We start from the raw sequence: 14,844 nt of genomic DNA, 5'->3' as shown, positions 1-14,844 counted from the left end.
CGCTGTTTATCAACTGTTTGGCGCCTATACAATTCCACAAATTGTAATCATTGGTCAATTTATTCCCCTTTAGCCTTTAGTCACTTTATAGTATGACATAAAGAAACAAACAAATATGAACATCAAGTTACAGCTCGGTACCCCTCGTTTCACGGGTTGTAGCTGTATACCTGCGATAAGCGATGTCAAATCTCGCGATGGCATGTGCGGCTGGCTAGCTTTTGCTGTGCGGGCAAAACAAACTTACGCCTTAATTGGAAACCCTAATCGCTTAGTAGCTCTGGTTTAGGGCAACTGGTGCAGCAACGGACTGTGCAGCAACGGATTGTGCAGCCACCGGCCACTTTAATCTTCTTGTTTTGCCAGCCCGCTTTGCTTGCCAGATTCTATTTCACCCGATAGTATCCGCAATGCACCGTATCAACTCGAGCATAAGCGCTACTTATGTAGTAGGCGCCCTTTTGGTGCTGTTTGTACTGAAGTTCTTGTTTCTTTCGCCCGCTGTACCCGGTGCTGGGGCCATTCATGCTGCATCGCTTGCGGCCCAGAAGAGTGCAACGAAGGCATTAGATCACGACACGACATCAGCACACAACATTCGTGATAATTTTGACTCTTTTGCCGAATATCGCTATCGGGATGTGTGCCGAATGTCGTCGCTCGATTTACACAAGCCATTCGAGCCTCTGTGCCCGGACAAGCAGTCACTTATCACTGCTATGTCCAGCGGGGGTCGAATCGGCATAGATGCCCCTTATATGCCGCGCGATTGTGACATGCGTTGGTTCACAACTGAAGAGTCATGTGCTATACTAGAACGATTTGATCGTGTGTCGATCGTCGGGGATTCCATGATGAGACAAATGCTTGGTGGTCTTTATGTTTTATTGCGAAAGGATCTTGGATATGGAGGAGTGACACAATGGAATTTTAACGATCAAGAGAAGGCAGATTGTTTTTGTAATGCTCAGGTCAACGTGAAGTCGTGCTCGCTGCAAACAATTTATGCCACTCGCGATATTTTGAAATGGGATCCCAACTCTTTCGCATGTGATCCTAACAAAGTTAACGTGTTCATCAACCTTCAAGTTCGATATCCTCAGCCTGACGAGGAGATCAAACGTTACGGCGAAGACCTGGATGGTGTCACACCAGGCGAGAAGGTTGCCTTCGTTTATGGCCATGGTCTCTGGAATGATCTCGACGTCCAGGCGACGCTAAATTATCTCGACCGAGCTGAGACCGTTGTCAAAGCAAAATTTCCAGATTACGAAAAAAATACTAAGCAGTTTCCTCGTCTTTTCATAACCCCAAACGCTGCTGGGCCAAAGAAATCTGATGCATTTATTCTGACGCAAGGCAACAAACCTCTCATGCTTTTCGAGACCTCAATGTATGATGTGCTTCCCGAGCGAGGATACGATGTTCTTGGTACTTGGAATATGTCAATTCAGTCCATTTCGTTAGATGGAGTGCACTGTGATATCAAGGGTAATCTTATCAAGGCTATGATGATGCTTAACTGGCTCGACAAAGTTGGGTTAGAATAACGGAGCTAGAGATTAATGCTGCCGTTTTACTTTTGATGCTATATTTTCTAATTTTGGCTTTTGGGTGCATATTGCATGTTGAAATGCTTTTGGTTCCGTTATTATGGTGGACAAAAGATTCTGGGTTTACGAGAGCTTCCGTCCGCTTTACGCCCTAGCTGGTACCGAGTGACAACGATGACCATTCAAGAAATGCATTTGTCATTCATATCGCCTTAGCTCATTAGCCTTGCGGGGAATATCTTGACAGTTTGCGTGGCTATCTTTATTTTTTGTTATTATATTCTGGGTCGGAGTTCTACATTTGTTTCCGTTGAAATCGGAATAGCACATTTGCTTCATTCACAATGTTTTATTTGTAGTTATGCTTTTATTGACAACATTCAAATTTTGGGATTTGATTGGCCGTTCAAAAGTAGAGTTTTATCTTCCGCTTTAATTTACACAAAATGGAAAGTAGAAGATACCAGTCCAGAATGGGCAGGCGATAGTAAATCTCAAAAACGAATGAGGTATGTGAGTCGTAGTTTGAGCCTCACTCAGCTGAACCGCAAGTCTGCTTCTGCACCTCCTTAATAGACCGCTGACCACACCAAACTTGTACAGCTTTTGCTTCGGCACGTATATCGCAGTATTACTACTACCGGGCTGATTTATTTTCCTTTGCTTTTATGATTATTGCATGCTTGGCCAAAGCCGGCTGAGCGTGTCTTCACAAAGAATAGTGAATCGGTATGGTGTCGTCCCGTTCTTCCCCTTCTCGACAGAATAATGCCACATTTCTATCAACACATCTGTCAACATTCGATGACTACTTGACAGTTATTTTGGTAGATCTGCTTTATTTTTGGATTGATGTTCACAAAGTCCATCCTTCTCGGCGGCCTCCTAGAGGTCCATCGCCTGCCGTAATTACCGACCTACTCCGCAAACACTCTTACGACAGTGGCACAATGCCACTGCTAAAAGATTTTTTAGCACTGCCGTCTATAAAATCCTATATACTTGGCCACGCCGGTACTCCTCGATTAGTCCATGAGTTTGAGAGCCACGCTCGTCGATATTTAAGCATGTACTTGCTTTCCGTTTCATTCGAACTTGGTACCACAGAGCGATATCGCGCTGTATCTCAACGCTCAGAAGCCTGCATTATTGCCCGCAATTTAATCGAAGCCGGTATCACAATTAATCATCTGACAGGAAAAATGGTTGCATTGTCGTCACAAGATCAGCACTCTATAAATCGTGATTTCTCTATTATTTATTCTCATCGTCTAGGGGAGTCTTGTTTAATGTTAGGCCCGTGTCGTTTTGTGAATCATGATTGCGATCCAAATTGCCATTTTGTTGCCCAAGGTGGAAGTGGAGTTGTTGCGGTTGTCTCAAATCGAAGAATATACAAGGGGGAAGAAATCACAGTGGGCTACGCAGATAATTATTTTGGGACGAAGAATCGCGAATGTATGTGCGCGACTTGTGAACGAAAAGGCCGAGGATTTTTCGGAGCTCCAAGGCCTAACAGATTTTCCCGCTCTAGTACTGAGACCTCTCAAAGCACCAATTCTAGCGATGAGCTGTCCGTAAGAGAAAGTAGCTCGGAGGATGATTTTAGTGACCAGTCTGAGGCGGATTCAGAAGGAGTCAAGTTGCATCGGACTCGGTCGCAAAAGAGACGTCGTCTGGAACTGATGGAGTCAAGAAGTAAGTCGACGGCTTGTGCCTCAACGAAGGCTACAAAGTGTAGTGTACCGCTTCAAGAAGAGAACTATGACTGCCCTGCAGACGCAAAATCGGATAACAGCATTGATAATTCCGTTCTCGGTCTGCAATTTAGCGAAGCTCGTCGTCGATCTAGCAGAATCATTCGTCGTGTGTCTACTCCTATTAAGCGAGATTACGAGGATGTTACTAGACCAGTTGGCTGCAATTCTGGTCATCCAAGTGATTCAAATACGGGTCTCAAATCGCGTTTCAAAAAGTCAGGCGCCAGTTCATTGAATTCGGGCAGAGCGTGTGGGAGAAAAAAGAGTCTACGGTCAGTGCAAACTAATTTAAACTACTCTAATAACTCCCGCTGCCGACTTGCGAGTCTGCCGACACCACCGCTTAGTGCATCATGGACGAATAGTGATAGTAAGTCAATTCAGATTTCTAACTCTTTTAGCAATCGCAGTAAGTGCTGACTTCATACTTAAACAGTTACTAGTGATAGTGGATCAGACGAAGATGCCGATGAGGTTGCTCGCTCATTTGCCTCTTCGAACTACAGCCGGTATAACAATTTACTCTACAATGCTTATTTTTGTGACGCTAAATATGATCTGGTTGTCGAATCCGAGCATTCTATTCCTAGGAATAAGGTAGAGGTTAACAACTGGGAAAGCGTGATGCCGCCGTTTGAAATCAAAAAATGCCAGAATAAGAACTGCAAGGCCAAATTTCTTGTTGCTAGTAGGAGTGCGAAGAAATACGGCAAAGTCAGCAATTTGGTGCTTGACAGCCAAAAGTACGTCCAAAGATATTTGTCTATGAGACAGCCTCTGCTATGTTTGAGATGTAACAGGCATGTGGGCCTATATGATACGAACTGGCCGAATGTCAGGCATGAAATGGCAAGCTCAAATTTGAAAGAAGAGATCAGCGTTCATGAGGGCGAAGTGCAGGACAGAGAGGGTCGGAAGGTCTCTCGCTTGTCAGACATTACATATCGCAAGTTTTTCATCGCTATTTAGTGATTAAGATAGTATCACTGTAATGTGTATTATATTCTGTATGTATTTCGTACAATTTATCGATATTAGAAAGACAGAAACCAGACACAATATAGGCAATGTCTGGCAGTGGGATTCAAGCTATAAAGCTGGAAGTGATTCAATGGCTCTCCAAAATGAGAATACATTTAAGAATCGTTCATCTCTGTTCGGCCTCTTTCAAATCCATCAATGGGGTGCCCCCTCGACTGTTATCTTCCAAATTGCTGACACTTTGCCTCCATCCAAATTTCTTTTGTAGAGACACGTTCACAGATCGCTCCAAGCAACCGACTGAGTACTTTCCAATCACAGGGAGAAACTTAAAACCACTGGAATATCAAATTTACAGTTAGCAAATAAACGAAAACAGAAAGATAGAGTGCACTTACTGTCCGCTTCCGCCCGTGGCTACAAACAGATTATCTACGTTAGGCACATAGTCAAACAGAAAGTCTTTAGTAGGTGTGTCGGTATACCAGCATATACGAGCTTTCAAAAAATCTCGGCTAGCAATCTGTTCACCCAAATATTGCTTTAACCCGATTCTAATACACTCATCAGCGTCTTTCGGAAGCACAGTTCGTGGTTCAGGACGCTCTCCTTTCGAATATGCCACCCTCGGTGGCTGCGATGACAATCTTTCGCTGTCATTGACAGGCGAAAAATTTGTGTAACCATAGGAGTGTCTCGCAGCTTTGACTACTCGCGATTCGGGGTGAGGAGGAAATACGTAGAATCCAGACACAAAGTTGATGTAGATAGGAAGATCCTTTGATCGCTCATATTCGTCATCAGTGAGCTGAACAAAAGCCACAGGCTGCATATTAATTAGCTAATGCAATCAGAATTATTCAGAAGAGACAATACCTGTCCTGTTGCTACTAATCGGTCACCTGAAGAGATCAATGAATCAGTCCAGGCACCGGCAGAAACAATAACGAGATCAGCGTTGAACAGTGTTCCATCTTCTAAGGACAGACCAGTTACTGAGAGGTTATCAGTCGCATAGCAGAGTGCGCGAACTGCAGATTCAACAAACACCGCACCTAAATCGAGGCACATTTCAAACAGCTGCTTAGTAGCATTGGCAGCATGTGCCCATCCAGCCCCATGGCTTAAATACCCGGACAGCCCTGATAAAGCTCCCTCGTGAAGTTGTAAGTATTTAGATGCTTCTTCACCGTTTGAAAACTCAGTCACAGGCAAACCCAAGTCTTTGACCATTGGGAGCGAATCAGAAATATACTTCCGGTTATCAGATGCACACATGCAAAGTAAACCGCTGGGATGAAAATGATCTTTGAAAGTAGTTTTCCACAATTCTAGTGCTTCCACAACCATACGAGCGTATACCGGATCTTCGTAATCCGCTCTTACAATTCTTGATATATCAACGCTGCTCCCATCAGGAACTGGCGGGCGAGTACGGTCAAAAAGAGTAATCGACTTGTAACCGGATTGCAGCAAGTGATATGCTGTAGACAAGCCAAACTCACCTGACCCTACTATCGCAATTCTGCTCGACTTGGAGAGCTCAAAAACCATTTAGAGTGAGGATAAGAAGAGTTGATAAAAGCTGAGATGCGAGCTGATTGTTCGACTGATATGCCAGCTGGGCATCGGTCATTCAGCGCACGTGCCATCGCGCATGGTTCGTTTAAAGTTTGGTTACGAGTAGTTATCAGAAAATAAAATATGATTGATATACGATAATGTTTAATAATATATACAAGTTTTTATCCCAAAAACCCGGTACTCTGTAGTCGTGTGTTCAGTGTTAACAGATACAGTTCATTAATTAAGAGACACTTTACAAAATTTAGATCGGGCAAGATACAAATAGTCTACAACATCTTTCTTAATCGATTGACTTCTTTCAAAGATGAAACGCACTCGGCAGTCAACAGATGCATAACTACCATTCCCTTGACGATATAAAGTTTAAACTGGGCTTTTACCACAGCCAAATTCCGGATGTGAACATTTGACTTTGCAGTGGCTTCGGTGTCATCCCCACGTTTTCGTTTCCGCGATGAATTCAAAGCATCGGCATACAGACACCGTACCGATCCATCTTCTTTGTGAATCAAATCAACCTCAACAGCATCAATTGTTATAAAGATATCTCGTAAATCAGAGGCAAGTCGAAGAGGGCCTTTTGGATCGGGTCGAACATTTGTTGGTTGAACTTTATCAATTATAGCCATCAGTTTTTCAGCGGTAGCACTTCCGCCTATAACTTCAACACCCCATTTGCATTTTTGGCTTCCATTTACATCGCCTTCAATCTCGGAAATCCCATAAGCTCGTAGAACAAGCTCGTTTTTATCAACTTGAATTACAAGTTCACGCACTTCTTCTTCAATGAAAGGCCGTTTGTAGAGTATGCGTCGCCGTTCTCCTTCGGCTAATTCGTCAGCACTAATCGCAGCCGGTCTGACATCTTGTAATCGAACAGTGATCTCTTCTCTGCCTGTAAGAAGATTTCGACTAATATTTATCGGAATCAGTCTTTGCTCTAGGCCACGAAAATGATAGTATCTGCATTCTTTGATCAGCAGATCACGATGTTCAGGCGATTCAAATTTCAAAGGCGCGCCTTTCAAAGCATGCAATAATTGCTGAAACAAGAGCTCGGAATGAGAATCAACTTGAGGTGGTGCAACGGCTGGAGGTCTGATCAAGCCTCGAGTGCCTGGAAAGACTTCTTCCGGAGAGGCAAAAAAGGATGAGAATCCAAGAGAGAAAAAATTAGGAGAATCGCCAGGTTTTGAAAGAAGCTCTTTAGGGATTCTAAATTGCGTTGATCCGATTCGAACAAAAATCTCAGAATTGAAAAGCAGTTTAACTAACTTCGGCAGCTGATAGTAGTGAGCATCAGCATACAAATAGACAAACTGATACTCGTCTTTTGGTACGACATAATATCCTTGAAGATGTCGAACAATGTCCCTGAACACTTCTGGGTTGCGATCAATATATAAAGTCGGATATTCTCTTTGCTTCTTCTGGTTCTGTGAAGTAAAAAATGATGTGAAATAGGATGGTCCGTCTGACGAAAGAGAGGCGCCGCTTAGCCTGAAAAGGGTGTCTCCAACTTGAATTGAAAAAACTGCCTCATGTGGCAGATATCGAGGAATGTTCATGCTGAGTGCAGGCCCATTAAATCGTGAGCTACTGTTTACTGTTGCTGCAGAAACCTCATTTCCAGTAGCAGTCGTCATAGGCCTGCTTGAAGTGACTGTGCTATCTTGGGCAGGTGTATTCTCCGAGTTTGAATTTTGTTCTGTTTCAATGAAATCGTTAGCGCACGATCTCAGTTAATTCATCAAAAATAATCTGTACCGTACCAGTTGTAGTAAATTCATCGTCAAATGCAATAACGGAAGGTGTATTGCGGGATGGATTCCCCGCAATTTCACTAGAGGATGCGGATGAAAGTGAAGACATAATGAAATTGGGCTCTTCGTCACGTGAGTATGCATTCATCATTAACCAATCTATACACTACTATTCAGATATAGCTTTACCTCACTAAAATCAGTAAACGAGCTGCTATAAGAGATGCGCAAAGGTCAACCTGCGTGCGTGCTATTCGATTCGTAGGGTCGGAGGGGATTAAAGGAATAACTCGGCGTTCAACACAATAGCCGCGGTGCTGATCAAAGCCAAGCAGTACTATAAACGACTCATAAAATGTATTTGGATATGGGAAATATAGTAACAGCAAAACAGTCCATAGATGAGAAAAAGAAAGTGGTAATTATAGGAACATCATTGTGAGAAAGAATGATGGGAAGCTCTGTGCGGCGCTGTCGATCTGCTACTTTATTGTTCAGAGACAAAATCACGCAAAACGAAGGCCATAGATTTAAATTTTTACGCTATATGATATTTCGCAAGCAAGAATACTTTGTGAAACCGAATGATTTTGTTGGAAACCTATACTATATTATGGCGCATTCGAGGCTCGCTTAAATATAGAGATAGGTAATTTGACAATTGTATTGAAGTTTGTCGCCTGTGCCATTTATTGGGAAAACACTGAACAGCAATTCTCAGGGAGGAATACGTACAAACGATTGCATTATGATAGATTAAGATAATGGGTGAATAGTTAAATATCCTGACCATTAGAGACGATATATGCCAAAAAGATGGGACAAAAAATCACCAAACGGGCGGATACGCCAATAAGAACGAATTTCCAAAAAAACAAATAGATCCAGTATTCGGGATGGCTCGATTCTCTTCTAGCTTTGAAAAAAGCCCCGTACTTTGTAATTCGTTTCTCAGAACCAAGAGTTTCGCTGCCAGTCTTTCGTGAATAGATGAGAGACACAAGCCTCCGGCTGGGTAAAATCACCAGCGTTCGAATGAGCCTGGCCATTTCCAAAATACTGGATTGGTAATATTATTACGGAGCCACTTTCTGTAGGAAATTGAAGCAGCTTTCGCAGTTCAGTCATCTGTGCCCAAGTTATGCCTTTCTTTTTGAAATTTATCGCATCAAAAATCGAGTCTGTCCACATTCCAGGACCGCTGACTTCGAATACGTCCTCCGCAGAATATTTGGAGATCTTTGAGGGCGATGACTTTTTCTTAAGACGGGCGAGGTGATGAGCATGCGCAACAACGCGAACAATCGCCGTTCGTATTGGCTTGGCGAAAGGTTTGGCAGCGATAGTATACTGAGCAAAGCTGTACGGTCGGTGCCATTGCCATTGCCGTTGGGTGTCCGAAGTAAAATAGGGCTCATCAATCTCAATCCCAACGATAACGTCTGCATCCGAAGCCCACATACTTTCAGGAATCCATTCATTGATGGGCTTGCGGCAGTAAACATCGACGTCGGCGTAAACACCTTATGCACGTTAGCAAAACTACTTGCCAGTACAATAAAGCAAACTTTACCTACCGCCATACAGATACAAAAGCAAATATCTTAAGAGATCCGCTTTTAACACAGGATTAGGAAATGACTTATATAGATCGATAATTTCCGGTGAAGCAAGGTAAGCTCGTTCAACGAGCTCGGTGGAGGCTTTATCGTTCAAAAGCTTGAGTATATAGTTAGGTAAAATTCAACTCAGTATGTGATAAGGAAAAAATTTACCATATGCTCATATTGCGGATTATAAGCAGACCAAGAAGAAATTGCATCCTTGTACTTGGGATCAATTTTGCGCGCGGTTTGAAATATCTTCATAGGCCATGCTGCCGTATTTGAGGTGGAGAGATAGGACAGCTTCAGTTTGACAAGGCCCGCATCGAGATAGTTCTCAAATATTATATCAGGATCGCTGCGGTATACAGTGACTTTTGTAAATGTTGGTAGAGGCGAGAGTTGGCGAACAGGGATCGTGTGAGCTGAAGAGCTGATCTGGTAGTACTTCATCGCCATCATCCACAGCGCTACCAATGCGAGCGCTGTCAGCGACACAATTTTGAAGCGCATATTGTTCTGAACGTCGCCATTGATAACATAATTGAGGCCTCGAAGATAGTGGGGAATGAGCATCTTGCTTCGACCGGAGGTGTCTGAGAAGAGTGAGCGATGGTGCAGCATTGCAGCCGGTACGCGGCTCACACAGTCCATTCTGGTATTTTGGATATGGTAGCACGGATTACGTATACTAATTTCCTGTGTAAAAATACACCCTGTTTATCGTGCAGAGGTCTTCGCTTAGCGGAAATTTGCAAGAGGCCGCTTTTGGGCAGCCTGAGATAGCGATTCAACGGCCAAGCCTCTGAGAATGATAATGGCACTATGATATTTTATGATTTACAAACATGCCGTTTCTTCCTTTTTAAGCTCACCAAACTTACTTTACCGACTCCGCTTTACTATCTCAGATTTCACCATTTCTATCTGTAGCTTCTGCTTGGTGATGACCTCCTCGTTCTCGGTAATCACCTCCGCCATCTCTATCTTCTCTTCTTTCGTCTCGGTTTCCTCGGCTTCGATGTATTTGTGGATCTCGGTGTTTGATTTCACGAGGTGCTCAATTGAATTCTCCAAACGCGCTCGCTCAGCGTGCAGCGACTCAATCGGAAGCTGAGCAATTGCCGCCGCAAACACCTCAAATGGGTCGCGCTCTTCGGCCATTTCTAGTCTTCTCGAGTTTGTTAGTTGAGATGATTTTGCGAGTGTAGCGTATACCAACTATGATCCGTAAAAGGGTGCATACATTCTATCACAGTGGAGGTAGTAGTATTAGATCTGACTACTTACTAATGCACCATAAAGTCAGGTTTCAACTGTCTCGTGTTCCACTTTACACAAACAGTACGTAGCTAAATCTCCCAATGACGAATGCGAAAACACAATCGAAGTTTGTGGTCATTCGCAAATTATAGAATTATGCTCTTGTCGAAAAGTGTATAATTATGTTTGCCGGTCAGTACAAAAGCCTCAAATATGACATACCCCTGAGTAAAAATTTATTTGCGTCTTCTCCCATCCAACTCCCAATGAAGAAATCTACTAGGAAAGAATTTTTTGTTGCCTACTTCTTTAAAGAAACGACAGCACTTTACAAGAAGATTTATAATGGCCAAGCGAAAAATTCCTCAAAAAGGGCAGCTCAGTGCCAGCCGTAGTGTACCAAATCCCCTTGGAAACACATCTGCCCCTGCCGCAGTGAGATCTCCTTCACCAGACTCGACGGACGATGTTGACGTCGATAACGAGAGTTCTATCGAGAATCTTTTTGACGAAGAAGCCGAGGAGGCAAGTGACGAAGAAGATGAAGAAGACCAAGGAGAGGATAATTTTTTCAATGACGACAATGACGAAGATGACGAGGATGACGATGAAGAAGACGAAAATAGCTTTTTCGGAATAGTCGATGGGGGCATTTCTGATTCTGGCAACGAGTCTGAAGTAGAAAATGTCGCCGATATTACCGAAATTGGTAGTGATGATGAAAATATCATTGAGGAATTTGACGGCGAATCCGACTCTGAAAAGGAAGAAGAATCCGCAGAAGTTATCAAGAACGACGAAATTGACGACGACAGCGATGATGAGTTTCTCAGCAAATCTGAAAGCATAGCTGATGCTGAGAGTCAAACTTCAGTGTCTGATAATGATGATGGCCGTATCGTGCACTACACTAAGGGGGCAGATGGCAAGCCTCGTCCCATTTATCGCGAGATTGATCCTCATTACTCTAGCGACGATAGTGATGCTGATGACTACAATGTTATTGGAAATATTCCTCTTAGTGCCTATGACGAATACCCTCATATTGGATACGACATTAACGGAAAGCGAATCATGCGTCCTGCAGCTGGATCTGCTCTTGACACTCTTCTGGATAGTATCGATGTGCCTGAAGGCTGGACTGGCCTCGTTGATCGCGAGTCCGGTGGCGAACTCAAGCTTACGAAAGAAGAATTGGAACTTGTCAAGAAAATTCAACTTGGTCAGAATGCTGGCGAGGTTAATCCTTATGAAGACACTGTTGAATGGTTCACATCAAAGACTGAAGTTATGCCTCTCTCGTCCGCGCCTGAGCCTAAGCGCCGATTTGTGCCTTCCAAGCATGAAGCCAAAAGAGTTATGAAGATAGTGCGAGCGATCCGGGAAGGTCGTATTGTTCCCAACAAGCCGAAAGCACGCCCTGAAGATGATTTCAAATCGTATGACATCTGGGCGGACGACTTACCTGAGCAGGCCCCTCATGTTATGCATATCCCAGCTCCAAAGCAGGCGCCCCCGACAAACGAAGAGAGCTACAACCCCCCTGAAGAATATCTACCAACTGACGAAGAGCGCAAGGAATGGGAAGAGACTGATCCTATGGATCGTGAACGAAATTTTCTCCCTCAGAAGTTTAGCTCTTTGCGTGCTGTTAAAGGCTATGAAAATTTTGTGCGCGAGCGATTTGAGCGTTCTCTCGATCTTTATCTGGCTCCCCGTGTGCGAAGAAATAAGCTTAATATTGATCCTGACTCTTTGCTTCCTAAACTTCCTTCACCTCAAGATCTGAGACCGTTTCCTATCAAGTGCTCTGTGACGTATACCGGTCATAAAGGCCGTGTTCGAGCTATTAGCGTTGATCCATCCGGTTTATGGCTTGCCACTGGCGCTGATGATGGGACAGTACGTGTATGGGAGGTGTTGTCCGGGCGCGAGATATGGTCTGTGTCCCTCGATGCTAGCGAACCCGTGCAAAGTTTAGAATGGAATCCCGTTAAGGATTGCGGTTTATTGGCAGTCGCAGTGTATGTTAATCTGGTGTTTTTCGCTGTAATCTACCAATTACTAACATATTGATAAAATATAGGGGCGAAAGAATATATATTTGCCAGCCACCGTTGTTTGACGATGCTACAGAGGCAACGGGTCAAGATATGCTTGCAGCCGGATGGGGATATGCAGCACAACCAACTGCGACCGAAGATGAAAATAAAGAGCCTTTATGTAAGTGGATACGGCCAACGAGTAAGATCGCTAATGTGGGAGTAGACGTTGCGATCGTTTGTCGCAAGACAGTGAAGCAAGTAACCTGGCATCGCCGTGGTGACTATTTTGTCGGTGTGTCTCCAGAAGGCGCAAACATGGCAGTCCTTGTCCATCAGCTTTCTAAGCACTCTTCACAGTCACCATTCAGAAAATCGAAAGGTATCATTCAAAGAGCGCAGTTTCATCCGTTTAAGCCAATGCTGTATGTGGAGTCTCAGAGATATATCCGTATATATGACCTTTCCACTCAGACCTTGTCGAAGATCTTACAGCCTGGAGCGAGATGGTTGAGTTCATTTGATATCCATCCACAGGGTGACAACGTAATTACAGGATCATACGATAAGCGTTTGACTTGGCATGATATGGATTTGAGCGCAAAGCCATACCGTACATTGCGGTATCATCAACGAGCTGTGCGTGATGTCCGCTTTCATCAGCGGCTCCCGCTCTTCTGCTCTGCAAGTGATGATGGCCATATCAATGTTTTCCATGGTACAGTTTACGACGATTTGCTGAAAAACCCTTTGTTGGTCCCTTTGAAGGTACTCAAAGGGCATGCTGTTGTGCAGTCGTTGGGTGTTTTGAAAGTGGAGTGGCATCCGAAAGAGGCATGGCTCTTTAGTGCAGGAGCGGATAGTACTGCTAAGTTATGGACTAGTTAATTCTTAATTTGCATTTTGTGTATTATATATAAACTTAAGCGAAAATAATGACATGGTTTTGGCCGTATAGCTGTTACAGAGAGAATAACTAATAGGATTGCACGTATGGCGTATGCGCAGATGAGGCACAGATCTCTGCTATAATATTGATCGAAACAGAAACGGCAACCATTATAATGAATACGGGTATATAAATCTGTCTCTTGAAACTCATATATTCGATTAGACAGAACTTTCGTCGCGTCTAGCGACCCTGCCTGCCTGTCAGGGATGAATCAGTAATGCGTGGAATAATCAATAATATTTATCAGCATACATTTTTTACAAAGATTGGAGTCATCGCGGTCTAGAGGCTTGCCGCATCTTGCGCAAGCAAATTGAACTGCTTCATTGTAGCTAACAGGCGTCTCGCTATATTGAATAAGATTCACCGTGCTCATTGTTACAGAATCTGTTTGTCACAATAAATACAGCACTTTGGAATGTCTAATCAGCGCAATATTAGCATATATCGCAGATAATCGAGCGTCCATCTAGGGTATAGCGGATTACGTTTGAGACAGTGAGTGGAAACAATAAAGCAAGGCGTTGCTGAAAATCTAGCTATTAGTCAGTCACAGAGATTGATAACGATGCAAAACCACACAATCATAAAACAAACAGTAAGTTGGTTGGGATGCAATCAGAGGGACAGTCAAGTGAGGTAGGAAGTGAGTGGTAGGATGAGCTTCAGTTTACCCGCAACTTGGGTTAGGTCTAGTCATGTTCTTGCCTAGATGTTCTTTGACTAGACATACCTAGTATATAGAGAAGCTGGTCAACAGTGGCTATACAAGCCGTATTTTCTTGTTTTCTATAGGAGTAGTATTATGAACACCGAGGCAAATCAGCGACAAGAGATATGTAAAACGCTGTACTGAGAGATCCTGGAAACTTTATGCGACTGGTGCTCAGTAAAACTGTAGACAACTTCGAGCGCAGTATCAGTGCTTGGAGCATACACAGCAGTCAGGCTCGCTTACTGAAAATATCGGGACTCTAATAACTCGGAATACAGACCTCTAATGCCTCTGCCTATCTAGATTTCTGATTGTCTGTAAAGTAGAAAAGCGCACGCGATCATGAGCAGATCGTAGCCAGGTGCCTTGCTCAATATGGTTTCCTAGTTATCCCATTATCGCGCTCTATTGCAAAGTACTATCCATTCAACACCGACTGCTGCTCAGCAAGCACTGCTCCAATAGACAGTGGTAGATACACAAAGTGGATGATGCTGGTTGACACTTGCTCAGGGCAAGGGTGATTCAACGCGAGGCGGGCCTGTATTCAGTCAGTTGCATCTTGCGCGCTATCAACATCCCTTTCTTGTACTATCTTTCCTGTGGGCCTTCTTTTGCGATTGT

The 14,844-nt window shown here is 43.7% G+C and overlaps 7 protein-coding genes across 7 annotated transcripts; 3 read left to right on the top strand and 4 right to left on the bottom strand.

Annotated features, from left to right (window-relative positions):
• Positions 1 to 410: 410 nt before the first annotated feature.
• V2V93DRAFT_358784 (uncharacterized protein) lies at positions 411 to 1,550 on the top strand (the record flags this gene model as incomplete). Its single annotated transcript, XM_066908074.1, has 1 exon — positions 411 to 1,550. The coding sequence occupies one exon, from the start codon at positions 411 to 413 to the stop codon at positions 1,548 to 1,550; it is 1,140 nt and encodes a 379-aa protein (XP_066766335.1).
• Positions 1,551 to 2,090: 540 nt separating this feature from the next.
• Positions 2,091 to 4,715, top strand: V2V93DRAFT_369367 (uncharacterized protein). The gene is made up of 2 exons (XM_066910001.1): positions 2,091 to 3,683; positions 3,750 to 4,715. The coding sequence occupies exons 1-2, from the start codon at positions 2,285 to 2,287 to the stop codon at positions 4,280 to 4,282; spliced, it is 1,932 nt and encodes a 643-aa protein (XP_066766334.1). The 5' UTR covers positions 2,091 to 2,284; the 3' UTR covers positions 4,283 to 4,715.
• Positions 4,299 to 5,898, bottom strand: V2V93DRAFT_369366 (FAD dependent oxidoreductase). Its single transcript, XM_066910000.1, has 3 exons — positions 5,171 to 5,898; positions 4,693 to 5,120; positions 4,299 to 4,632 (listed from the first exon to the last, which is right to left on the bottom strand). Exons 1-3 carry the CDS (start codon positions 5,846 to 5,848, stop codon positions 4,461 to 4,463), a joined length of 1,278 nt encoding a protein of 425 aa, XP_066766333.1. The 5' UTR covers positions 5,849 to 5,898; the 3' UTR covers positions 4,299 to 4,460.
• An 86-nt stretch (positions 5,899 to 5,984) lies between these two features.
• Positions 5,985 to 7,833, bottom strand: V2V93DRAFT_369365 (K+ channel tetramerization domain-protein). The gene is made up of 2 exons (XM_066909999.1): positions 7,654 to 7,833; positions 5,985 to 7,415 (listed from the first exon to the last, which is right to left on the bottom strand). Exons 1-2 carry the CDS (start codon positions 7,751 to 7,753, stop codon positions 6,148 to 6,150), a joined length of 1,368 nt encoding a protein of 455 aa, XP_066766332.1. The 5' UTR covers positions 7,754 to 7,833; the 3' UTR covers positions 5,985 to 6,147.
• Positions 7,834 to 8,595: 762 nt separating this feature from the next.
• Positions 8,596 to 9,761, bottom strand: V2V93DRAFT_323726 (nucleotide-diphospho-sugar transferase; the record flags this gene model as incomplete). Its single annotated transcript, XM_066907446.1, has 3 exons — positions 8,596 to 9,167; positions 9,222 to 9,363; positions 9,420 to 9,761. 3 exons carry the CDS (start codon positions 9,759 to 9,761, stop codon positions 8,596 to 8,598), a joined length of 1,056 nt encoding a protein of 351 aa, XP_066766331.1.
• Positions 9,762 to 10,133: 372 nt separating this feature from the next.
• Positions 10,134 to 10,412, bottom strand: V2V93DRAFT_380149 (uncharacterized protein; the record flags this gene model as incomplete). The annotated part of the gene is made up of 1 exon (XM_066912042.1): positions 10,134 to 10,412. One exon carries the CDS (start codon positions 10,410 to 10,412, stop codon positions 10,134 to 10,136), a length of 279 nt encoding a protein of 92 aa, XP_066766330.1.
• Positions 10,413 to 10,782: 370 nt separating this feature from the next.
• V2V93DRAFT_369356 (NUC169 domain-containing protein) lies at positions 10,783 to 13,517 on the top strand (the record flags this gene model as incomplete). The annotated part of the gene is made up of 2 exons (XM_066909998.1): positions 10,783 to 12,535; positions 12,598 to 13,517. Coding segments are annotated over exons 1-2 (2,519 nt in total), but the record flags the coding sequence as incomplete, so codon positions are not given.
• Between the last annotated feature and the right edge of the window lie 1,327 nt (positions 13,518 to 14,844).

The sequence above is a fragment of the Kockiozyma suomiensis genome (assembly GCF_038497685.1).
Source record: "Kockiozyma suomiensis strain NRRL Y-17356 unplaced genomic scaffold V2V93scaffold_6, whole genome shotgun sequence".
NCBI lineage: Eukaryota > Fungi > Ascomycota > Lipomycetes > Lipomycetales > Lipomycetaceae > Kockiozyma > Kockiozyma suomiensis.
The sequence above is the reverse complement of the archived record's forward strand: the minus strand, read 5'-3'. Positions and strand labels throughout refer to the sequence as shown.